We start from the raw sequence: 26,654 nt of genomic DNA, 5'->3' as shown, positions 1-26,654 counted from the left end.
ATTTAAGACAATTGAATGCTGCAAAATGGTCCGAATTGAAGGCTACTGTCACGTGAGCCATGGGTGGAAGTAGAGTTGGGCATGCAGTTCCAGAACTACGACAGCATGTGCCTGAACTCCAATATATTCTCAGAGGCAAGGATACTTTGCAAGGCCAAGTTCAAAGACAACCTTCATGGCAGAAGGCATGGGTGATGAGAGATGATGGGCTAATTGGGTGGGGATGTGCAGTCAAGTCCACCGCCTGACACCTGGGGTATGAGCTTGCGTGCTGCTACTGAGCCGAATTTTCCAGACTGGCACAAGCGTGCCAACCGATTGTAGAGGGCCATATAGCGAAGGGCCTAATAGTTTGAGAGCCAATAATACACCATGTACCTAATAGGTGTTGAGGATGACTTGCACTAGGTGTGGCCATGAGTTGTACACCTGATAGTAGATGTCCAATCACAACCCAACCCCATATAGAAGGTGTACTTAGATGTTCCCCTTGAGCAAATTGCAACCCCCTGTAAGTTTTTCTTATTTGCCACGTAGTATGACGTCACGCACTATACATTTTTACTATATAAATGTGATATTTATGAAATGCTTTGAGAATGCTTGTGCGGTGTCCGTTGATGTCCGTTGTAGTTCCCTGTTTTAGACAATTGATAATAAAACTGACAAACTTGCCATCTTCCTGAGTTGGTTCCGTTATTTGGTGTAAGAGTTATTCTGTTTCCCAACCACTGCATAATACGCTACCCAAAGGACCATATGTTCACGGACATGACAATTCACTGCCCTTGAAACTAAAAGGCAGGAGCTGACTTCAGGTTGACACAGATGCATATCAAACGGGTGTTGGGTTTCCTGTCCCCTTTGCCAGCTCTGGGACCAGGCCTCTCGCAGGCCTGCTTCAATTATCTTGCATCAGTTTGCGCAGCCACCAGCAGGGCGGACAAAGGATAGGGCGGATCTATGGAGCCTTTGTCAGTTAATGAGGATGGCCATAACAGGAGGAAGGTTTTGCCTTCCCCCTACTAGAGATGCTTTGATGTACATGTGGCTGTCACATTCCAGGTGAACATGACAGGAGGACTACGCCTGTAGGCTGTGTCCACCCACAGTACAGGTGACTATGTGTTTGTTGTACAGGGAGCATAGGAAAAGGTGTGCAGATTAGTCCCACATATTATCTGGAGGTTGATTTCCCTACATTCCATTTCATAACAATATCTCAAAAAAGCAAAGGGAAATGCACACTCCCTGTGCGAATGGTCAAATTCCTCACAAATATAAAAATCAGATATGAATCAGATGCAAAACAGCAATACATTATATCCCACCTTTTTCAGTCATCCTTTTGGATTTGTTTATTTTAGCATGTTTTAGATGCATTGCTGAAGTACTTCAAACTGTTGCATACATCCCAACATTCCCCATTCCATATGGGAGGTGCTTATTGAGCCATTTTGTAATGTGCATGCTGGGATTTGTAGTCCTGGATTTAATCCCAAATGCAAAGAAAATAAACAGGCCTGGACATCCACCTCCCTAAAGGAATGGGGCATGTTGGCAGGAATGCTGTCCCTATACCGACTGGACAATTAATTAGCACCCCACTTTTTACGGTTACGGTTTAATATGTCCCTGTTCCAAGATGGTTGTCCTGCAAGTCCGTCTTTTATGAAGATGCTAGAGCCTTAAGTATTAAATGAGATTGTGATACTAATGAGGTGGGCGGGACAAATATGGATTTTAATATTGAGTAGGAGACGAGGTTATAAGGCAACATGGTGCATTCATATTAATGAGGAGGGTGGGGAGTTTGCATGCGTGTGTTATTTTTAATGTTCGTGAAAATAACAGCAGCAACAGGAGGTAGAACGCCGAGTGACGGGGTTAGGAGAGGGGCGTGGAAGCGGCAGGTGTGGAGACTCGATGGGGCGAGGAAGAAAACATGAACATAACATAACTGGGGTGATGGGGAGACAAGAGGGCTTCAAGTGAGAGCCATGGCAGGCAGGGGTAGTCAAGCAAGGGGGTGGGGGAATAATAGGGTGAGCAGAATAAATAGGCTAGGAGGAGATGTGGAGACAGAATGGGGGTGAGAATGGTGGAAGGATTGGCCCGCTTGGGAGGAAGATATTGGTGGAATTGTGGAAAGAGAGAACGTGAAGTAGAGTGGAATGGACAGGAGAGGCGAGAGAGGAAGAAGGGAGGGGCGTGAAGTTATGGAGGGCAAAGAAAATAACGGAGGTAATGGGGACAGCGTGAAGGGAATAGAGGCACTGAAGTACACAAGGAGGAGAGGGGAAGAGGGTGCAGACAGGAGCGCAAATGGATGGGGGGGTTACAAGAAGCAGGCCGACGGGGAAGAGGGCATGGTGGTCTTTAGACAGTCAGTAAATGGAGGTGGGGGGCCAAAGAGCGAAGAAAGAGACGAGTGAGGAGTGCAGGGGGCAGAACGTGTATTCAGACACCATTGAGCTGCGGAGGGGTAGTGAGTGGGTGGAGAAGAAACGCAAGGGAGAGGAAAAGGCAGAGGAGAGGGGGCACGGGGAGACGGGGTATGGAGCAGACAGAGTCTGAAGATGAGGGAAGGGGAGATAGTGAAGGAGTAGACAAGGGGAGGGCAGGCGGCGGGGGGAGACAGGCTGAAGGGGAGATTAAGGTGAGACAGAAAGAGTGAAGGGAGCGACGGAGAAATAGAAAGAAGCCGCAATGGGAGGAAGGCTTGGGCGGGGAAAGGCCGCAGGGGGTGTGGCCGGGGGCGGAGATACGGGGAAGGAGGAAAGTGGTCTACATACAGTGGACGGGGAGACGGAGAGAAGGAGAGAAGGGCAAAGAAGGAGACGAGAGAGGAGGCGGATAGATGGGGAAGGGGAGGTCGGAAAATATAGAGAGTGAGGGCACAGAAGAGGAGGAGAACGAAGGCAGAGTGTGACGGTTGCCAGGATCCGCCAGACCCCGGGCGCAGAGCAGCATGTCTCCCTGCCTTCCCATCCCTGTGCGCCGGGCAGCTGCAGAGCTCCGAGACCCGAGACTAGACAGAACGCGCAGCGAACACCAAAGGCGAGACTAGGCGAGCCAGCAGAGAAAAGCCGGCCACTGCTGACTCCGAGCCAAGCTGTGCTCGAGCCCAGGAGAGCGAGCCTTGGGATCCGAGCCTTAACACCACAAGACCTAGGGCTCCGGACACGGGAGCAGGGGGGGTCCACGCGCCTGGGGAGTTCAGAGGTCAGCCACCCCGAAGCTCTGGATACATTTCAAAACTGCAGGCAGGCGAGGGTACAGACCCGGGCGAGAGTTAAAGAACAAACCCAGTACACATTCCAGAGACTGACCCAGCACACAGTTTCAAATCAGGACACATCTCTGCTCCCAGGACCCCGGATAAAAACTCACAGCCAGAATCAAGAGACAGCTGTTGAACACATCGCGTAACTCGGGCAAGACCCGGGACACAAGCTACAACCCCACCCAGACTGTAATCTTGCACTGGGTAGAGTGGGCACTGGACCAGCACAGCTCTGATGGATACCCTAAGCTTCACGGAGAACCCCGGCTTCCAGGGCCCGCGGGGGTACGCGCTCCCCAGTCCCAGTTTCCTAGACCTGGAGGACCTCAACGAGGCTGACTTCTTCAACAATGTGGTAAGACAACAGCAGTCTAATGAGAGGCACTCCATTCACAGCGCTACAAATGGGAGCAGAGTTGTGTGGCCTCGAAGGGACAGGTGGATAAAGGGACAGGCAGCCGGGAAATGGGTTGTCGGGAGAGATAGCTGAGACATTGCTTGTCAAAAGTGACAAGTGATGAATGGGGTCTCACAAGAGGTACTGTTATGGTGTCTCGGAATAGTCATCTGAGAAATACTGTCTCAAAAGACACATCTGAGCTGTCTGTTTGGGCCCTTAGAAGAGTCATTTCGGTGACTGGGTCAAAGAACAGACGCAGAGTGAAGCGCCTTTTACAAGAGACAGCTTGGTGATAAGGTCTTCCAAACAACACATGGGCAATGGGATACGAGACGACCTTAAGAAATCTCAGTTACAGAGGGTCTCAGAAGAGACGTCTGCGAAGTGAGGTCTTCTAGACAGCACGAGTAATGGTCTTCTGGGAGTTGCATCTGAAGAGTGCATTTGGGACCTCTACCCGTATCTCTCTCCCTCTGCCTGTCACTAACCACATCTCTCTCAGTACGCCTGTCTCTTTCCCTTTCATGACCCTCTACTCTTCCCTTCTGTTTGTCTCTCTCAGTTTCACGATCCCTCCCACATGTGTCCTCTCTTTGGCTCTGTCTGTCTCATCCCTTTCCCCCTGCCTGCCTCTCCCGCTTCACCCCGGCTTCTCTTTCACGCACGATAGCTCCCCCCCCTTCTCTGCTGTATATGTTTTGAACTCTCGCTGTGGCCCCATTCTTTCTTTCCACCAACCTCTCACTCTTTACCTTTCTCTCCATCGCTCCCTCAGCTGTCTATCACTCTTCTATGCAATCTCTTGTTTAAAACGATGCAGTTCAATGACTGACCAATCAAAGTGTTTGGAGTGAGGGCACTAACTGGTTGTAAAGGCCTGCAATGTAAGACTGCTCCACTGGGAAATTCGATTAAGACTGGCAATGTCTGCTGCTTAGCTAACTTCGGGGTAGTCATTTTATTGTCAGACCACACTACCTGTACATTAATATTGCCTAGCTGGCATTTTATGCAAACAATGTATTTGGATGATTTAAAACTAATTGCAATAGTGGGAGTTTTCTGTAATCAACCAAGAGGTTCCAGTAGCATTAATGAACATAGTAAAAGGTACTCTCCTTAAATCATTAACGTCCGCTCTTCTAGAGGTGCTTGCTTTTGGCCCAGGGCCTCTAATTTGGGCAGAAATCACTTATCTCATGAACATTCTCTGTAGAATGTCCATGGGTGATACAATGATGATTGTCTTTGAGTGGTGGTGGCCTTTGCTCTCTAAAAAAAAGAAATCTCTCTCTAAACTGTCAGGGAACCCGCGAGAGGGACAGGACAGGCCGCAGATAGAGCGGAAAAGAGGCAAGTGGAATAGGGAAGGTTAGGCGAGGAAGATGAAGAAATGAGAGGCAAGAAGGATGAAAGAGAGATAGGGACGAAAGAGTAGATACACTGACGGCAGAGGACAGATGGGGAGGGTGGACAAGAGACTTAGGCGATTGAGCATGATGGACGATGAAAGAGACATTTCAGGATGCCGGAGAGAGGATGCAAGGTGGAGCAGAGTGGGCGATGGATGGAAGAGAGATTACAGGATGTAGAATAATGGTTCCATGGAAGAGGAGAGTCAGGGAGGATGGAAGAGAGATTGTAGGATAGAAGATGCAAGGAAAAAGGAGAGTCTGGGGATGCAAGGGAGATTGCAGGATGCAAGGAAGATTAGAGTCAGGGAGGATGTTAGAGAGATTGTAGATTGGAACAGAGATTGCAGGATGAAGGAAAGAGGATGCAAGGAAGAGCAGAGTCGGAGAATGGAAGAGAGATTACAAGATAGAGTATGCAAGGAAAAAAGAGAGTCAGTGACGATGGAAGAGCGATTGCAAGATGCAGGATAGAGGATCCAAGGAAGAGGAGAGTCAGGGAGGATGCAAGAGAGATTGCAGGATGCAGGAGACAGCATGCAAGATGGAGGAGAGTCGGGGAGGACAGAAGAGAGATTGCAGGATGTAGGATAGAGGATGCAAAGAAAAGGATAGTCAGGAAGGATGGAAGAGAGATTTCAGGGTGCAGATGATAGGGTGCAGGGTACAGCAGAGTCAGGGAAGGATGGAAGAGAGATTGCAGGATGCAGAATAGAGGATGCAAGGAAGAGGAGAGCCCAGGAGGATGGAAGAAAGATTGCAGAAAAGAGGATGCAAGGTGGAAGAGCGTCAGGGAGAATGGAAGAGAGATTGCAGGATTCATAAGTGAGGATGCAAGGCAGAGGAGTGTTAGGTAGGATCGAAGAGAGATTGCAGGGTGCAGGTGACAGGTGATCGCTGACAGGGTGCGAGGTGAAGTAAACTCAGGGAGAATGGAAGAGAGATTGCAAGATGCAGGAGAGGGGTTGCAAGACGGGGGAGCGTCAGTGAGGATGGACGAGAGATGGAAGGATGCAGGAGAAAGGATGCAAGGTGGAGGAGCGTGGGGAGGATAGTAAAGAGATGGCATGATGCAGGAGAGAGGATGCAAGGCGAAGTAGTGTTAGGGAGGATGGAAGAGAGATTGCAGGATGCAGGAGAGAGGATGCAAGGTGGAGGAGCGTGGGGAGGATGATAAAGAGATGGCATGATGCAGGAGAGAGGATGCAAGGTGGAGTAGTGTTAAGCAGGGTGGAAGAGAGATTGCAGGCTGCAGGTGACACAGTGCAAGGTGGAGGAGCGTGGGGAGGATAGTAGAGAGATGGCAGGATGTAGGAGAGGGGATGCAAGGTGGTGGGGCGTCAGTGAGGATGGAAGAGAGATTACAGGATGTAGGAGAGAGGATGCAAGGAAGAGGAGCGCCAGTGAGGACGGAAAAGGGAGATTGCAGGATGCAGAAGTGAGTATGCAAGGCGGAGGAGTGTTAGGGAGGATCGAAGAGAGATCGCAGGGTGCAGGATGCAGGTGACAGGGTGCAAGGTGGTGGAGCGTGGGGAGGATACTAAAGAGATGGCATGATGCAGGAGAGAGGATGCAAGGCGGAGTAGTGTTAGGGAGGATGGAAGAGAGATTGCAGTATGCAGGTGACACGGTGCAAGATGGAGGAGCGTGGGGAGGATGGTAGAGAGATGGTATGATGCAGGAGAGAGGATGCACGATGGAGTAGTGTTAGGGAGGATGCAAGAGAGATTGCAGGATGCAGGTGACAGGGTGCAAGGTGGAGGAGCGTGGGGGGATGGTAAAGAGATGGCATGGTGCAGGAGAGAGGATGCAGGGTGTAGTATTGTTAGGGAGGATGCAAGAGAGATTGCAGGATGCAGGTGACAGGATGCAAGGTGGAGGAGCCTGGGGGATGGTAAAGAGATGGCATGATGCAGGAGAGAGGATGCAAGGTGGAGTATTGTTAGGGAGGATGGAGGAGAGATTGCAGATGCAGGTGACACGGTGCAAGGTGGAGGAGCGTGGGGAGGATGGTAGAGAGATGGCAGGATGTAGGTGAGATGATGCAAGGTGAAGTAGTGTTAGGGAGGATGGAAGAGAGATTGCAGGATGCAGGTGACAGGATGCAAGGTGGAGGAGCGTAGGGGATGGTACAGAGATGGCATGATGCAGGAGAGAGGATGCAAGGTGGAGTAGTGTTGGGGAGGATGGAAGAGAGATTGCAGATGCAGGTGACACGGTGCAAGGTGGAGGAGCGTGGGGAGGATGGTAGAGAGATGGCATGATGCAGGAGAGAGGATGCACGGTGGAGTAGTGTTAGGGAGGATGCAAGAGAGATTGCAGGATGCAGGTGACAGGATGCAAGGTGGAGGAACGTGGGGGATGGTAAAGAGATGGCATGATGCAGGAGAGAGGATGCAAGGTGGAGTATTGTTAAGGAGGATGGAAGAGAGATTGCAGATGCAGGTGACACAGTGCAAGGTGGAGGAGCGTGGGGAGGATGGTAGAGAGATGGCAGGATGTAGGTGAGTGGATGCAAGGTGGAGGAGTGTTAGGGAGGATGGAAGAGAGATTGCAGGATGCAGGTGACAGGAGGCAAGGTGGAGGAGCGTAGGGGATGGTACAGAGATGGCATGATGCAGGAGAGAGGATGCAAGGTGGAGTAGTGTTAGGGAGGATGGAAGAGAGATTGCAGATGCAGGTGACACGGTGCAAGGTGGAGGAGCGTGGGGAGGATGGTAGAGAGATGGCAGGATGTAGGAGAGAGGATGCAAGGTGGAGTAGTGTTAGGGAGGATGGAAGAGAGATTGCAGGATACAGGTGACAGGGTGCAAGGTGGAGGAGCGTGGGGAGGATGGTAAAGAGATGGATAGAGAAAATATTGGGGATAAAGGAGGAGGGACAGGAAGGATGGTGGAGACGGGAGTTCGGAGGTAAGCGGGGGCAGACTGGCCTATAGGGGATTCTGGAGATTTCCTGGTGGGCCTCTGCACCCTGGAGCTCTTTTGTGTGGTAACCTATTTAATTTTGAGATTTTCCCATAAGAAAAGGGCTGGGCTTGCTGACAAATGTGTAATATAGCGCCACTGTGAACTTTATTTCCAGGGCCTTTTTTGGTCTCGGTCCACCCCTGGAGGTAAGACAGGGGCTGAGGAGACTCTGCAGCTGGTGAATAGACAGAGGATAGAGAAGATATAGGGGATGGGAGAGAAGGGACAGGAAGGATGGTGGAGACAGAAGTTCAGAGGTAAGGCAGGGGCTGAGGAGAGACTGGGACTGGTGGAAAAAAAGAGGATAGAGAAGATATAGGGGATGAGAGGAGGGACAGGAAGCATGGTGGAGATGGGAGTTCGAGGGTAAGACAGGGGCTGAGGAGAAACTGGGGCTGGTGGAAAGACAGAGGATAGAGAAGATATAGGGGATGAAGGAGGAGGGGCATGAAGGATGCTGGAGACAGGTGTTCAGAGGTAAGACAGGGGCTGAGGAGAGACTGCGGTTGGTGGAAAGACAGAGGATAGAGAAGGTATAGGGGATGAGACAGGAGGGACAGGATGGATGGTGGAGACGGGAGTTCGAGGGTAAGAAAGGGGCTGAGGAGAGTCTGAGGCTGGTGGAAAGAAAGAACATAGAGAAGATATAGGGGATGAGGGAGGAGGGCCAGGAAAAACGGCAAAGAGAAGGTGAATGAAGGAGAGGTATGAACGATGAAGAAGAGACCAGGAGTATGGGGGATAGACACGAGGGCCTGAGGTCTGAAGAGAGATATAGGGGATGTAGAAAGATTTGGGAAGGCACTAGAAAAACGGGAGTTTGGAAGAGAGACACGGAAGGCTGCAAAAGTCTGAAGAAGGGCAGACAAAAAGGGGTGACGGAGGAGAGACAGGGAGTATGGAGGCTAGATAGGGTGGACAGAGGATAGACAGCTCTGGAAGATGCGTGGAGATACTGGTGAATGAGTAAGCAGCAGGGGCAGGGAGAAGATGAGAGCTAGAGGGAAAAGAGACAAGAGACAGAGCTAACAGGGCCAGCAGGGAAGTGGAGGAGGGCAGAGACAGGCGTAGAAAACGAGAGACAGCGGAGAAGAGAGGAGTAAAGAAGGGGTAGGAGCAATAGAGGAGGAGATGAAGGTCAGGCAACAGGAAAAGAGGATTTTGATGCATTTGGGAGGGATGAGGAGGCAGGAAATAGTGGAGACGAAAGATGCAGGAAGCAAAGATGAGAGGCAAAATAATAGGAATGACAGGAAGAAAGATCATCTGGAGGCAAAGACATCAAGTGCTAGACAGGCGCAGACACCCTGGGTGCCGCATACAGGAGCCACGGCCTCCACTGTCAGGTACATGGACCATGGGGACTACTGACAGCAGGGACCTCGGGTGCTACAGTCAGGAGCAAAGTCTTCAGTGGTCACACATCACAGCCGACACAGACACCTCCTTCACTACATATATGAGCTGAGGCCACACCTAGGGTACAGACTGGAGGTTTTACAGACAGGATCAAAGGTGCAAAGTGCTACAGACAGGAGCAGGGGTCGCAGGTGCTTCAGCCAAGAGCAGAGACCTCAAGGGCTGCAAAAAGGAGCTGAGGATGGGGGTAGCCACAGTCACCAGCAGAGTTCTGAAGTGCCACCGACTGGAGTGGAGACCACAAGTGTTCCAGACATTAGCTGAGACCACAAGTGTAGTAGATGGGAGCATGGGCAAGATGAACCAGAGGCAGACATGGAGAACATGAGGGTTACATCAGGGCTTGATGCAAGTGTTTCAGAAGGGAAGGCGAGCACTGGTGCTGCAGAAAGAGAGACCTTAGGCGTTCAGGCAGGAATAAGACTACATATGTTGCATACTCTACACATACTCAGAATACACCTGTGACATATGCTAGAGGCAACAGCAGTGACCACGGAATAGCCTGGGGAAGAAGCCATAAGCCGTAGAGGAAAGTCCTGATGAATGCACTTTTTCAAGAAGCACTGCGTCCGAAACCACTGTCAACGTTAGTCTGACATTGCCAAGAAGTCCCACTTTCAGCTCTTCCTTCTCAAAGGAATTCTACCTTTTCTCACCTTCCCCCAGAAGCGCAATGTTACCCGAGCCCTGGTTCTCTCTAGGCTTGACTGTTGCAATAGCCTCCTCCTGAATCTACCTTCTTCCACTCTGCCACCTCCAGCTAATCCAGAATAGGGCAACAAGACTTTTCCTTGGCCTCAAGCCCAGGGATCACATCTCTCCTCTCTTAAAAAGCCTTCACTGACTCCCGGTTGCTTCACGTATTAAATTCAAATCCCTCGGTATCATCCACAAGGCTGTCTGGGGCCAGGGACCACACTATCTACAACTCTCTCTTACTAAATATTCCTCCTGTAGACCTCTGCGCTAACAGAGGGCAGGAGGTTGATCGCTTTCCTCAGCTGGCTACCTTCTTTGGAACAGCATCCCAATCCCTCTTTGTCTTCAGCAGGACTTTCTTGAATTCCAGAAACTCATCAAGACTTTCCACTTTACCTCCTCCTCCCCTACTCTCTCTTCTGCTAATCTCACAATTGCTTGATTGGTTTTCAGGGCCCTTATACATCCTCGGGGCCCAGACCTCTCACACCAAATCACCCCCAGCTTCTGTCTATCCTCAGCACTTGCCTCGGCTCCCCCTGCCCCCTGGAGGCTCACACATACCATACATTGCACTTCACCTGTTGCTCACCCGTGAGCACCCCAGCACCTATCCCATTCCCCCTCCCTTCTGCACTTGCACATTCTGAACACTCACAAGGCATAGTAGGTTTGCCCCACCCCCACTGAATTTAATATTTTGTATGTATTGTAAAGTTTCTCATCCCCTTGTCCCCACCCTGTTGCCCTGTGGGTGTTTTTGAAACAGAATTTACTTGCTGTATAAGGACCTAACAAGCGAACAATAAATAAATAAATAAAATCAAATAGACAGGACCCAGTACTATATGACCTTCCTAGGATGCAAGGCTTTATGAAAACCGGAACTAAAGAACGTTTAATGTAGACATCATGAGACCGAAGCTTTTCCTCTGTAAATATTTAACTCTGATCATGAAAACATACTAATCCGCAACTCGCTATTCCACCGTTCAACGGAACCTTTTCCCCACTGGCTACAGTAACTAGTTTATAAGTAGTGTGCTGTAATTCTACCCGTTTCCCCCTTGCACATATTACCATACAAAAAGGCCCAAACACCCCATTTGCTCCAGCAACTCATGCAGAAATAAAATAGTAGGTAAATGGCTATTACTAATGCCGAAGCTGCAGAAATCAATCAACCTACACCACGTCACATAATATGCATGAACAGTTTACTGCTATTTCTGCCTTAAACCATTGTTCATTTGGTAATGTCGGTACCTCTGCAGTGACACTGACGGCTGTAATTACCCAGCGGTCACGTGACCATTTAGAACTAGCTCCGAAAAGGGAAGAGCACACATGCAGAGTTCCCTTACATACAGTGGCATCGTCAGGAATAACATTTAGGAGGGACACAGAGGGGGCCAAAGACAAAAGTAGGGGGGCCACCTATGAAAGGGAATGTGTGACGTCACAAGCACTCCTGCAGAGAAGCTTTTGTGCACCAACTACCAAACCCCACTGCACCGCCCCTCCCATCAGAATGTAGGCACAAAACCATTAAGTCACTAATGACCCATCATTCACAGTTTTGTGGCTACATTCTGAATTTAGGGGCCGGTCTTGACGGCAGATGGAACTTAACTGCTCTTCATTGTTGATTGCAACCCTGTGTGTGTGCCGTGCGTGCGAACACAGCACTGCAGACAATGCAGAGTGAGTAGGCCAGCTGACATAGTGGGGGGACCCAAAGGGGGCCAAGGATTTCAGAAGAGGGGCCCTGCCGCCCCCGTGCCCCCCACCCCCGGATTTCTCCTAGCAAGCCACTGCTTAATAGCGTGATGCTATTTCATGTAATTGTTATTTACACTGCACATCACTTCCGTTTGCATGGCCTCCAGGCACTCTAGTGAATCTCAAAGAGCTGCGGTGGGTTAGGTTAAGGTAGATCAGGTAGGGGGACTGATTGTCAGTGGTGTGGGTGGGACTGAGGGGGGAGCTAGGTGTCAAATAATGTCGGTGCCCTGAATGCAGGATGCTGTCTGCTTTGCATAAAAACAAAGTGTATTTTGTAAACATAAGAATGAGCACCAATTTATCAAAGATTTCCGTGATAGTAATTCAAACGTGTATTCCTTCTAAGCATGCAATGCACACTTGGTATGATGCTCATCATCTGTTAGAATAGTCACTGTGATAGCACATGTGTGCAACGCATGACACATATATGCAGTTTTGGACTATTTCATTGTGTGAATTTGGGCTTTGCTGGTGAGCAGAGGAAGACATTCAGATGCAGTTTCTGAGTTTCTGAAGTCCTTGCGCATGCTCAGGACTCAGGAGACTTGTGGCAGTTAGGGGAAGAGAGCATTCCTCAACTTGGCTGGGGTGGGCCTGGGTCCACAGAATGGCGCTCCAGCAAGATCATTTTTGCCAGAGAGCAGCTCCGTCTTGTTCCAGCCCAATTCCTTCCCAAGGAGAGAGGGGAAATGGAAGATGGCTCTGATGCTGTGTTGATACGGCCGAAGTGCACTGAGCTGTGGTGCAGATGTGTCCAGACGGGCTCCCTGCGTGCGCGTGGTGAGGAATACCGACACAAGGAAGCAGGATGCTTTCTTTTTTTGATGTGCCTGGGCACCCGTCCCTTTAAATCTGAAATACGTCCGTGTGTCTGTGATGTCGATCTGTGAGGCGGGTGCGCCCAAGCAGCAGAAGTTTCCAAACATTTCAAAGACGTTGTTGGGTCTAGGAATGCCAAAGCGATGCTGCCAAGACAGACCTAAGTACAGTTTTTCCTACAGAAAGTTCCTAGGATGTGGGAGCGTTTTGGTTCTGCATAGCTGCAAACGTCCTGGCAAGGGGCGAAGGGGGGGGGGGGGAGGTGGAGCGGGCAGGGGGTGGGGGAGATTGGCATGGTAGCCGCCAACATAAGCGTGCAGAATTTGAAATTGGGAGACGTCTGCGGAAAAGTGTTAGCATAGAAATGATGCGCCGTTCCCTTTTGAAACACAACCCGCTGAAATAATGTTGTCATATCCAAAAATGGTCCTAGGACCATTTCCCCAAATTAATACCCAGGAAGAGGACATTGGTATGCATGGGGAGTGGACGATTTAATCTAATCAGCAGCAAACATAAGCCATGTTTCTGTTGTCTAAATCATTGCTAAATCCTCATTCGGTTGACGCCCCATTTTCAATTTTGATCGCTTGATGTTGCGATCATGAATTGCCAACTGTTGTCCTGTACAATGCAGAGGGCTGAGAAGATGACGTCACTAAGCATTGCGCGCCAAGCAGCCCAAAGAACGCAGATCGGCACACAGGAACTGGGTACTTCTGACCTGCTCCTATGAAAACCACCCCGTGCCTCTCCTGCTGTCCGACTAATGACCCTTCCCCTTTTTCCTTACAGCGGTACGCGCAGTAACGCCACCAAAAATGGCACTAGGGCGGCATATAAGACCACTGACATTCACATGTGTATATTTCCATATGCAAAGTAGTGCATTGCAAGATGATACACAGAGCATTGAATGCTATGGAGTGCATGCTCCCCAAAAACAGGTGCAAAACAGCACCTGCTATTACAGGCGGTTATGTTATGTTATGTTACAGAGCTTTTATAATGCGCCAATGACCACCCTAGTGGTTTTAGGGCGCTGCTACCTGGTCTTCGAAATCGGCGCATTGTGCCCCTGCTCTGGGTAGACCAGACCATGGTCTGTGGAGGAGGAAGACGTGTTGAGTACAACAGGACAACAATCAGTGGGGGTGGAACAAGCAGGGGTAGTATGGTACGCACACGACTAACAGGATGGGGTACACAGTAGGGTTGCAGCAAAAGGAATGCAATTATATAAGTGTGGGTGCAGATGAGGTAATAGGCAGCAGGTCACACTGACTGCTGATCAGAAAGATGGCAAGTAAGACCTCTTGTGGCAATGCGTATATGGTCTCCTGCCAAGAATTGCTAGAATTAGGGTACACATCTTTGTATGATGGCCTGAGATATGGTCGGGCGGCAGAATGTGAACCTTTTATAGTAGAAGAAGTGGACTGTGCCATTCAATTATATATTTTCTCGGTATATCCAGAAATGGTCCACAAGGCTGGGAGTGGGGAAAGATATTCATTGAAACATAGGGGCAAGAGAGATAAACCTTAGGGAACCCCAATCTGTCTTGAATGAGGCACGGCGAGGGGACTTTTAGAAATTATAACATGCAGTCTAGAGCCTGATCCTTACCGCTCAGGTGGAAAAGTCAAGCACATTGTAGTCAACCATCTCAAAGGCCACAGAAAAATCACGCAGAATTAAAGCCACATCAATGTCTTGGTCCCGAATTAGGCTGGTCTCTCAGAGACGTCAATGCAGCAAGTTCCCAGTTAGTCCTCCATCTTTAGATGGGGGAAGGCTATCAGGCTACAGGCCATGGACGACTAAAGAGAGGACTCCTGACCCAGGCTCTGCAGCCTTTGGTAGCTCATTTTAACTTAACAGCTTTCTGCCCAATGAAAGTTAATGGGGTGCATAAAGAGATGTAAGGTATCTTGTCCCCCAGGGGACAGGTGGGGACAAGGAGGCTAGCCATTGGCTTGCCTGTAGGCGGTTCACAGGGTGCAGGTTTGAGGCTTCCAGCGGCAGCGATGTCAGGCTTAGGCGGAGACCCCCAGACAGAGGTCATAAAGGGTGCACATGTGCTGCTGCTCTCAAGGCTTGCTTTCACTTCCCACCCCATGTTTACAGTGCATTGCTCATGGTGCCAGTAGCCAGGCATGTTTATGACAATTACCAGGAAATGGTGGGTGTACGAGGACTTTGGAAGGCAAAACCTGGCAGTAGGGTCAGTACTTGGGATTTAATATCAGTAGATGGCATTGGATAGTAAAACTTACCCTGTGGTGTGACTACAAGAGCGGATGGTTGTAGTGCGTAGGCAAATGATGTTAATGCCTTGCAAAAAGTGCCTGGAAAATCTTGGCAATGTCTAGGTGGATTGCTCAAGTGCAATGTGTTTGCCTTGGGAATGGGACGATGCCATGTGATATGAGTTGGACTGGCCCAGCCTTTTATTCCCCTGTGGTGCTTAAATGTAATACCAGGCGTGGTTCAAAATGGTCACACCGATTATTACAGTGCTTCTAAGTGAGTTGAATATGGAAGGAAGCGCTATATAAATCACCAACTTATTATTATATATCCCTCTTCAGTCTGTGTCTGGAAACCTTTACATGTACACTTTTTAAAATTCTACCCAACTGATCTAGAAAGCACATCCCTTCATGAGTGCCTTTGCGAAGCTTTTCTTTACTTTGGATGGCTTGCCTCCGCTCTTCGTGCTGACTGTGGCGCAAGCAGTGAGAATGCATAGAGGAAGCGGCCAAGCTTTGCAGGATCTGGCTATGGCGGTCTTAGATACAGGACCGTCGAGCAATCATCTTACAATCTATACATCGATAATATCGTGCCATCGACAGCTGCTCTCAGATACTGCACACTGTAAAAAATTATAACCAGTAAAGAAAACAGGGACCATTTAACCCCAACTGTTTTGAAGCTCTGCATCTGAAATGCGGGATACAATGAAAGACAGAAAGGACCCTCCCCGCCACCCTCACAGGCCACCATAGTTTAATGTTACCCGTTGACAAGTATTTTGAGTTGAGTTTTTAGTTACCAGAACATTTATGGCTTAGTCCACGGCACTGACCTGAAGTTAATGGATGGTTCAATATGTACCAATTAACAGCTGCAAGTTTCCTTTAGGGCACCCACTACTATTCACTGGTTCAGTAAAGCTATTCCTCACGTGAGCAGTGGTACATATCATAGGAGCAACACTCAACATTTGAGAAAAAGGGTTGTTTTCAAAAAATATATTCTGATTTTATTTCTATATCTCAATAGACAATAATATATGTAGATAAAAGAACAATGATAAATTGTTTTGTGAGGAGTGACCTCTAAATCAATCTGTAACACTGGCAATATAGATAATGTAATAACACAGGGCAGATCTACAGATTGTAGTACAAACTGATATTACATACCAGGAAACTTAAATAAAAAAACAAAACATATTTTAACAAAAGAATATGGTAAAACATCCGAATATTCCCTGAATCAATGATTTTATTACAGGTGTGAATAAACTGTGAATTAGGACCAACATGTTTCGACTGGCGGTGTCATAACATTGCCCCTGTCTGTTTAAGGATCTCTTAGATTGACGCTGAGATGGCCTTGGTATTCGGCCACTCGTGCTGAGATCTAATCTCTTGGAGAGAAGGGTGGCTCAATGGTACTTAGAAGGAATATCAAAGCGGGTCAGTGGATGCTCATCACGTTACTTCAGGATGGTCTCTAGTTGGAGTCTGATTGTTTGTTCCCGATCCTCTATTCTGGAAAAGGGGAGGAGTCTGTGTGCCAAGTTAGCAGAGCGGGCAAATGCGTGTTCTGTAATTATGGGACTGTGCCTGTGTGGTCCTAATTATGGAATATGTACAGATAAGGTTTACTGCTAGATGCCTTCTTAATTTTAGCGTCAGTTTCTTTATTGAATAGATGTTATTTTTTCCAGACATTTACTCTAGGTTGGGTCATCTGCCCATTCAGTTTCTCTTAGCCGGGGAGTTCAGTACCTTCCAACACAGAACAGCTATTATCCAAGTTCATGAATTGGTTACAAATAAGGTTTTGATCACTGTCTAAAACAAAGAGGGTAACCACAATTGTGTTCTGGGATAGCACCTCAGATCGTTCACTTCCAGGGATGGAGCTGGTGAATCTAGGGGGCAGCAGATACTCCAGGACAGGTAAACCTGGACTCTGCTCATTATCCTCAGGGCTCGTCTGTGATTGATCTTCATTGGGTCCTCAAAGCACTTCACAACAGACATTGCATTATTGGTGCAATGCAGGCTCATTGTCATGCTCTGCAAACACAGAGAAGCTGATATGTCACCCAATGTGCCTGGCAGGGGCCAGCAACAGTATATAGCAGTGACTGGAGTACTCTAGGATGCTGATGCAAGTTATTTCCTGAAAGATAAAAAAGAGATCTTTATTAACTTTTTCCTTATTCTATATAAATACAGTAAATTAGTCATATTGACTGGGTTGGGAATCAATAGCTGCAAAGCTTATGGCATGGGACCTGGACCTTAGATGCCTCTGTGGCACAGCATGTGGTTGCCTCACTGGTACTGGATGAAAACAACTCGTGTGATGGACCTCACTGCAAAAGGTAACTTTTCAGAGTCCATGCATAGTTTTAGAATTCCTCCAGGTTTAAGCACACCCATCAAAAACAGCAGTGTGAAAGGAGGCAGGAATTTACTTAAAGGAAAGACTCAGCTCAGCAAAAGAAAGGTTTCAGTGGTACAAGTCTGTAACTGTTGCCATCTGATTTTTTGATTTTTAACTTGTAACAGGAACCAAATAATGGACCAGTCAGAGATGGGCCCTGTTTTGAAATTGATGTGCAGTGCCATGAGCTACATAAGATGTGTCTTTGTTTGTCTGGGGGCTTTACTATCCAATGCCTAGTTTAAATGTGTGTCCAAACTAATTCTTAATAGTATTATTGTTTATTCACATAATCTCAATCCTCCTGGAAAGAAAAGACATCATCCTCCTCTCTACTCATCCTTTTCTCAGGCTCAATATTAGCTCTCCTTTGCCGGTTTGTTATTCAGGGCACACATGCTGTCTGTATGGTCAAATAAGCTGAATGTAATTGAGGCAAACCCCTCTGTCATCCTGTGTAAAACCTGCTGCAGCTCTACATCCTGTTGTGCCACATCTAGCTTGGCCTGTGCTGCAACCTCCTCCCGAGAGTCGAGAACATTGCTTCTCTCTCCAGAATACTGTGGGCCTGCTCACAAAGAACTTGAAAGCTACCAGCCGAAAACAAGACAATCTGGAATCATGGTCCAGGAGATATAACTTTCAGATTGTCGGGATCTCCAAATATATAGTGATGGGTGATATGGAGACCTTTATCGAAGAACTTGATAAAATAATCCTAGATACCACCTGTCCGCCCCAAACTTTACTGTTAAAAGAGTACATAGATGTTGCTTGTCCACAGACCATGCCTGGGTAATTCCAACACATAGTTGCATTTATCCTCCACTATAGGGATCTCATCTGGTGCTCAAATATGCTGGTGAGAAGGGGAGCTTTGCCAGGGTTTGAATAGAAGCTTCCTCTACCCAAACCTTTCTGTAACTATCCTGCCAATGCAAGCATATTTCTTGGTGGTTACAAAATGCGCTGAAGGAGAGAGACTTGAACATGCTTTTTCCAGCTGTGCTAGGTTTGCAACACTAAGTTGAGATATTCCTTTTACGTCCCTTGCTGAGGTTGCCTTGTTTAGTGAATCTAATATTCCAGTAATGAGCCCATGCTCGGGGCATTTTGGGCAATTAGTGCCTCTGCGAAACGCATATGGAACCTTCGACTGATACCTGGGAGATACCGCCCACATGTTTGCATTCCTCTATGGGCACTGTGGGGTTTTGCGACATGGGTGATTTAGTGTAAAATTCCATTCAGCCCTTTTTGGTTAGACCGTTCACCAGCTTGACCTATGCCCAGGCATGTTTTGCTTAATTGATTCTTGTTCAATGGGAATGTTGAGAGATTGTTTTGTCCCAATGCTCAGTTGGGGAGGCGGTAGGCTGGTGGGTGGGCTACTGGGTTCAATTGTTGGAAACTGCTCGACTTCGTGGAAAGTGACTATTGTCTGTACGGTTACACCACCCTCTTCAATCCACACCTTTTTTCATGGCTACCTCCGGGGAGCATGATGAATGCGGACAGGGGGTCCTCTGTTATGTTGTCATGTTACTCTGTTGGAATGTGAGAGGGATGAACAATCCTGCCTAGGCTGTATACATGCTCCCTACCTGGATCTTCCGAGCGTCCAAATAATTTTGCTGCAAGAGATGCACGCTCTACTTATGACTGATGTACTGTTTGCTAAACACTAGGGGAAATGTAGATATTAGTCCTCCTAATGGCTGAAAGGTAATACTTATTTACATGCATGGCCAAAAGTTAAGGATCTGAATTGTTTTGAAGAACTAGTCTATAAGTCGTTACAGTAACAACATGGTCTGGTAAATTGTGCTCTTGACTTGATTCCTATTCTGAATGCAGATCCAGAGCAGACTTGCCCAAGCACCCAGGTCTGTCCACACTCTTACAGACAGAACGTTGAGGCTCGGCCGGCTGGATGTCTTGTGGCAAATATATTTGAACAAATATGAATCCATACTATATTCCTATGGCCACGACTTGTCCTCTAGAAAAAATGTATGCTTTTATCTCCTGAGGCCTTTAGGTGGGTTGAGGGGTATTCTATTGTTCTCTGCACAATTTCTCATATATTTCACCATTAACCAGAATAATCTCCCTTTGTTCTCTCCATAAACATTGGTGTTGATTCTCTTCTTCGACCCACCCCATGACACCATCAGGGCTCTTCAATCCTCAGGCCCTATTTGACAAGACTTTCAATGCAACTATCAATGGCAATGTTAAAGTATTCTTTGAAAAGAATGGTTGATTGGTTGACTCTATCTCCAAGCTGTGGGAATTGGTTAAGGCGTTTAGTAGGGGCAACTTTCTCTCTGCTGAATTTGAGGTCCTTAATACACATAGCGAGGGACCTAATCTTCAACATGACCTCTGTATTCTTGAGCTGGAATATGATGTTTCCCCCTCTTCTAGAACTCTAAATGATATTAAACGGAAACGTGATGATGTACAGATGTGTGCCATCATTTGCCTACTGGTTTTAAAAGTGTGTTGGGACCTTTCTGGTTTAACTATGTTTTCTTTAAAAATAAAACTTGTGTCGCATTTTTTAAAGTACTTATCTCACTGTAGATATTTCTTGATGAATGAATTTATAATAAAGAGCATATCGGTCAAACAATATACTGTGTGGATGCACCTCTATTGTGGGTTCCTCTGTGGGTAGCTGTACCTTCTGCCAGTCCTCTCCCTTCCTTAGAGTGATGATGCTAGACTGCTCTTCCACATTGACCATGGAGAGAGTTGGTGGAAACCCTGTACACAGAGGCGTCGCTAGGGGGGCTAAGGGGGCTATAGCCCCTGATCTTTTGATTGTAGCCCCGGATAGAATCTCAGGAGCTACAGCCAAAAGGCTAGCTAGCCCCCAGTCCCGACAGTTCCGACATCCGCTTAGCCCCGGGTCTCTTCCAGACCTAGCAACTCCCCTGCCTGTACACATGCTGAGGTTGGTCTTCATGAAGCCCTTACCCGAGGACTTCAGAAAAAGCCCTCCAACACAGACCCAGTGTCACTCCTTGATGCCACGTTTACAGAAAAAAAGAAACTATGGCCATTGACAATCTCTCTGCTGGCAAAGCAACTGGCACCGAGGGGTTGGTAGCAGAATATTACAAAGAATACTGGCTGTTGGCATCGTGCCTCTTAAGGGTCTGGCAGGAGGCAATAGAGGCCGGCGTGCCGTAGTAATTTACAGAAACCACTGTATCAGTGCTGGTCAAACCAATTAAACCACCTACTGGGCATGCACCACATAAGCCACCCTCTTTAATAAATTAGGCTGCAAAGAGTTTTTCTAGACTTTTGGCCACCATGCTAACGACACATATGATGCACTAGTCCAGTCCAGTTTCATTCACAGAGGTCTGTAGCAGGGAACGTGCGTGGGCTCTTTTCTGCATCCTGCTGCACGTTGACCCCTCAGCTGAAGCTCCCCTGTGATTATGGATGCCGCTAGAGTTGGCCGCTGTCTCCTGGGAGTAGTAGTCGAGGCAGTGGCCCTGTTAATTAGAGCAAACCACACTCAGACTGGTCTCTGTCTGAAAAGAATAACTGGCCATGTTCATTCTGTAGGTTGGTGATGACTGTCAATAGCTCAGAGAAACATCTCTTGGCGATAATGATGGCTATGCCACTCTTTGGAGCCGGTTCTGGTTTCTGAACAAACTGGTGTAATCCTGAGGTATTTCCTGTGACGCGATCGACTGGGAAGATGGCTGACCGGAAAGGGTTCAGAGGAACTGCAGGCGGCAGAGCTTGTCGTGGAGGCCGAACTATAAGCTTGCCAGTGGGGCTCTATGGGCACAATCTGTGGGCTTGCTTAAACACATTGACGCTGCAGCCGTGCAGGCCGTTTACCTACGTAAGAGAAGATGTACTTACCCCTTTATCGTATTACTTGCCGAATGCCCCAATTTGGCCTGATGGATCTTCCTTTTCCACTGGGCAGAGAGCGGTTGCGAAATTCATGTGGGATTTTGATGTCTCAGTCATGGTTTGCATCATATTGGTATGTGACTAACTCCCCAAAACTCCATGCGAAGGTTGTGAGCTGCAGAGCCCACCCTGCTTATTTGTTGTCGGTTATACTGACTACTACCTATGATGAAAACGTTCTGTCCGATCCTGTGCATGCAATGATACATGTATTGACTAGAGAGCCTTGCCGGCTACAATTACAACTTCCCCATTGCCACAATATCAGGCTGTTGCGCTTCCCCGCCACCACCCCTACATGTGACATTATCATTCACATCCTCTGGGAGATGGCTGGCTTTCAAAGTCCGGGAGACCATTTTCTCTAATGGCAAGTTTGCGTCCTTATCCGAATTTCCAGATAAAGGGGTCCATGACACAATTAATGGCCTCCTGTACTACAGAAGGCAAGAAGCCTTCAAAGCAGAATGGCCATCTTATCTGCTGGAGCCTTCCCCATGAATCTAATACAAAGTGCTGCAGGACGCATGCGGCTGGTGTCCGTAGGACCACCGTCCAACACCCAGGACCAAGGGCAAGTGTAACTCAGGCCTAGGGCGAGTGCTGAGCGATGCCATCGGAAGAATGCGTGGATACAAGCATAGGAGGGGCCACTCAACCATAGGTTTAAATGAATTCTATTCAAGGTTCTAAACAGATTAGATTTCACTCCTTCTAGAAATAAAATGTTTAATTCAGATTTTGAAAGTTGCTGCCTCTCTCTGGTGACTCCCCTGATAACCTGTGGGTGCCAACGGCAGAACTCAACATGTACTTGCTTTTTCACTTTACCTTGTGGCCTCATATGGAGTGCCATGGTGCGGATGCTCACCTCCTTGCTGAGTGGCGCGCCCGCCAAAACGGGTTCCGTCGTTATTTCAATACAAATGAACACGAAGGCACAAATTCTATGTGAAAACAGTTTATTAAACATATTTCTACATTGCACTTGACCGTTTCTTTTGTTGAAGCTGTAAACTAATGATAACACAGTGCTCAACAACCACAGAGAAAAACATGAGGAAAAATGTGGAGAAGAGGAAAGCTACCACTTCCCCCCACGTGACTTGCAATTCAATAACCACAAAGTTTTTCACAGCTCAATTAGATCTACTTCAGTAGAATGTACCAGAATCTACTCGATCACAGTCAACTACAATAAATGTTTGCTTGGGTATAAATCATATATATTCATTTAAGGAAGGGCATCCATGGCCGTGAAATGACGCATTTTATTATTTCATGAGTCCAGGAGTTCAGTTCTGAGGGGAAGACCCTGTTTTTTGATTAGGGTCACCTAGCGGCTCACCGGAAGCTTCTTTTCTACATATGACGCGTCACTGGCCGACACTACTTTTCTTTTGGAAGAGCCTCACTGATGCCATCTCTGAAGTGTCCAGTCTAGTACTTGCCCGCTCAGTCTTCCAGATGGCTTCATGGCGACCTGGGTGAATGCAGCTTTCTGGATTTGACTCTTGTACTATGTAAGATCTGCCCACTGCGGCTATGGTTCTCCAGGACTATGCCTGATAATGCTTAATGGGTGAAGGAGCTGATATGGGCCAATGGCTCAGGAGATTCATGCGTCAATGGTCGCTTCTAAGCAGTGCCCCCCAAGGACCGCTGGCGACACTTGGGCACGTGTGGAACATCTTCCCATCGTAGTCTGCTGAACAGTGGTGTGTCGTTGTCTGCCGCAGTGTGAAAGTTTGTGTCCACCCATTGCTGCATTTGATTTTCTCATTTTACATTGTCTTATTGGTCATCATATTTTACTTTTACTGTCACTGGTTCCACTGATATGAAATCAAAGTGTTTAACTTTTTTTTAAAAAGGAAGTCAATTTTCAGGTAAAAAACAGGTAGTCATGTTCTACCTTCTGTTTTTCAAATCCGAGAATGATGCAAAAGACAGTGGCAGTAACTGGCTTTGTACAATTCCCAACCTGACCACAGGTAAAGGTGAAAGGGATTTTGAGAGATAGTCCAGGGAAATGAAAATACCATCAACATATTTAAGAGTACTGTAACCGGAAGCTATGATGTAAACACTGCGCAGTCTGGCAAACCTGATCGTGTGATATTTGAAAAACAACAATAGCTTTAAAAGAAGAAAACACTAACATTACATTATTAAAGTAACAGAAGTAAAACAGTTAACAAGATAAAAAGGAGAAAATGAATCCAATCACTGTGGACTGAAGATTAGGGCCCACCTCAACTGCTCAAGGATGCCCGTCCCACTCCCCTCTCCCCCTTTGCGGGCTGCTCCCAGTGCCTGGCCAATTATTGGCAGATGGCAAAGACCACACCTGGATCCACTGCAGACTTGACCATGTTCCTGGCTATCCTGAGAGCACTTACCCTCTCGGTACAATCCATTTTCAGTCTCAGCCGGGCGCTTCTGAGCCTAGATGCTGGAAGGTGATGGGGAGGAGGAAAAGCATGGAGAGGAGTTTCCAGAGCCTCACCAAAGTGGCAGAAGCAGTTTTATCCAACTTGCTGATCACCACGGCCGGGGGCAAATGACTCACGCGCAATCCAGTGCACAGCCGTATTGCTTCTGGAGGAGCCATCTCAGATTGGTAATCCTGGCACCCGTCTCTAAGTAGGCGGTTGCCCTGGAGCTCCTAGCTGCTTGTGCTCTGCCCGATACTCCCCACACCATGTCGTGATCTCCATGAGACCAAGTAATACCAGCAGCGCTGTTCCAGATTCTTGTTAGTCCCAGGTCCTGCTGGCTTCTTTTCACGAAAAAGAGACAGGGAGCATACCCTGTGCTTTCATGGCTGCTACCTCTAGCAAGGCCCTCTTGTACTATTGTTATGAGGGTTGAACCATGACCTTGCTGAGAAAATGAGACCTCAACAGTTCTTCAGTGGGCCTTTCCCCTCTTTCTACCCTCAGACACAGTTGATCGGGTCCCAGACACGACACCAACCTGTCCGCGGAGACACTTGTTTTGTTGGCCCATTACTCCAGAGTTGTACTTTATAAGACGCTGGCTCTGCAGTCTTTCCCTGCTGCACATCCAAACCATCTGATTACATGCCCTCTAAATCCATTGTCACAATTCATTGCTCCGTCCCGGCAGTCTGGTCCAGGAAGACTCTGCATTTCCGAGGGTTGACATGCCGGGCGCTTACCCCTCCAGATAATCAAAAAGGGGACCTTCTCAAGATTGACTACCCTCCCTCCCACCCTAAGATTGCTGGATGTATCACTCATCTTGTGACCATCTGCTGGAAATTGTGGAGGAATATCAGTGTTTCCTCATATATCTGAATTTTCTAGATAATACAATGCATCAGCAGCAGAGAGAAACCCGGGCATCTCTACACCACCCACCTCGGCGCGTCCTCTGCCACTTCCTGCAGTTCTCTAGATAGCGCCTCGTTTACAAGTTGAACAATGGGGAGCTCTAACAGGCCCACCTGGCATACTCCTTTGGCAACCTAAGAAGATTCAGTCAACTGCCCCAACCACCCTGCCATGCTGCACCTTTGCTGAACTGGCGCTATAGAAGGCAAGTATGGCAAGGATGAATGTCTGGTTTAGCCAAAACATAGTGCAATGTAAGCAAGTCTTTGACTTGCTGTCCTCTATTTTAAATTGTGCTTTTTGGGTTTTCCTGGACTGAAACATATTGATAAATGGCTTACTTGAGCAGGTTTCGGTTGGGTGCTGTTTACGGGTTGCTTCTTCTTGTATTCTAACCATGCCCTCTGTGTCTTTCCCTAATTAGATGTGACACTATATTTCCGCCAGCGGATTGGGAAGATTTTTTAATTTTTCACAGCATGAAGTTGTAAAACAGAATTTATTTTTAGAATGAGCCTCTGGGAAAAATCCTTGAAAAAAGTGAATTGCTCTCCCTGATTTTCCTGACCACTCTGGGAATCAGGGGTATTGGGGGTAAGGCATGCAACAGCTTCTGAAGCCATGCTAGGTTCAGTGCATCTACCCCCATGCTCCTGCCTCCTGAAACCTTGAAAAGAACAGATTGAGCTTTGCCGATGACGTGAAGGTTCTGTCTCATAGGGACAATTTGGGAAGACTCTGCTGAATCTGTCTACCTCAGCATTTTCTATCCCCTGAATGCGCAGAACCTCTGGGGACATTAGAAGATTCTCTGCCGAGGACCCTACCTGTAAGCGCAGGGAGTTTAGGGATAAGGATCTCGAGGCCCACTGTCGGTTGATATATAACATTGCTTTTCATAACCAACACCGCCTGACCCTTTACTGTCCCAGAAATTCCCATAGGGCTCTGCCAATCGCTGATAAATCCCTCCAGTTCGAGGACCTTTGGAGTTCTTCCTGGCTGCATTTCTCCTGGATCGCTTTGAGCACAGGGTGGCTCCCCAGTTCAGACTTCTGGCATCTGTGGTAAGAATGATCATCGAGGGTGAATTTAGAGCAATCCACTTCCTCAGATTCCCTATTGATAACCCCTACCCTAGTGCCTCCTTAGCTCCCGAGTCACAGGAATCAGGGACCCATATGTTTGGGAGACAGGAAGCCAGTGATTGAGGAGATGGGAGACCAAGGGCCTGAAATGAAGTCGAGCCCAAGGAATCAGAAAAACATTAGAGGTCATGTGACCCTGAATCACTAGGAGGCCTCGTGCTGATGCCCGTTCCTTTCCCAGAACCTTGGCCAGAACAGCCTGTAGACATACATCCTTCTCCATGGGAAGAACAGCTTTCCCATCCCATGTGCAAAATTATAACCCTATAAAAGTCAGGTTCTGGAGGGAAGTCATTGAGATACCAGCTTTGCACACTATCTGGATGTGAGCTTGTACCGTCCCCCTTTGGGCGACTTTGATTACCCAGTCATCCAGGTAGAGGAATAGGTGGCTTCCCTGGAGATGAGCAACCAAAGGAGTAGCCAGTTTCCTGCAGACCCTGGGTGTTGTTTCCAACCCCAAAGAAAGGACCTTAAACTGATAATGGCTCCGAGTCACCACTAACCTGAGGAACCGATGCGGGGAAGACCTTGTAGCCACATGATAATAGGGGCCTTATGCTCCAGAGACCCAAGACAACGCCCCTTAATCACCATGGAAAGGATCTTTCATAAGGTTTCCATTTTGACTGTGTCCCCTCGCACAATTACATTCAGGGTTTCCCAATCCAGGATTGACCTGATTTTCCCTAATGGCTTTGGGACCCGG

General features: G+C 47.8%; 1 protein-coding gene across 1 annotated transcript in view; it reads left to right on the top strand.

Annotated features, from left to right (window-relative positions):
- The first annotated feature begins 2,782 nt into the window (after positions 1–2,782).
- CREB3L1 (cAMP responsive element binding protein 3 like 1) overlaps positions 2,783–26,654 on the top strand; it is a 411,915-nt gene continuing 388,043 nt past the window's right edge. The window contains exon 1 of the mRNA XM_069623240.1: positions 2,783–3,641. Coding sequence (XP_069479341.1) covers positions 3,522–3,641 — 120 coding nt within the window. The 5' untranslated portion in view covers positions 2,783–3,521. The remainder of the gene's footprint in view (positions 3,642–26,654) is intronic.

This window comes from Ambystoma mexicanum, chromosome 11 (assembly GCF_040938575.1).
Source record: "Ambystoma mexicanum isolate Mex_15411 chromosome 11, UKY_AmexF1_1, whole genome shotgun sequence".
In the NCBI taxonomy this organism is placed as follows: Eukaryota; Metazoa; Chordata; class Amphibia; order Caudata; family Ambystomatidae; genus Ambystoma; species Ambystoma mexicanum.
Note: the sequence above shows the minus strand (reverse complement) of the source record. Positions and strands in the feature narration are given on the sequence as shown.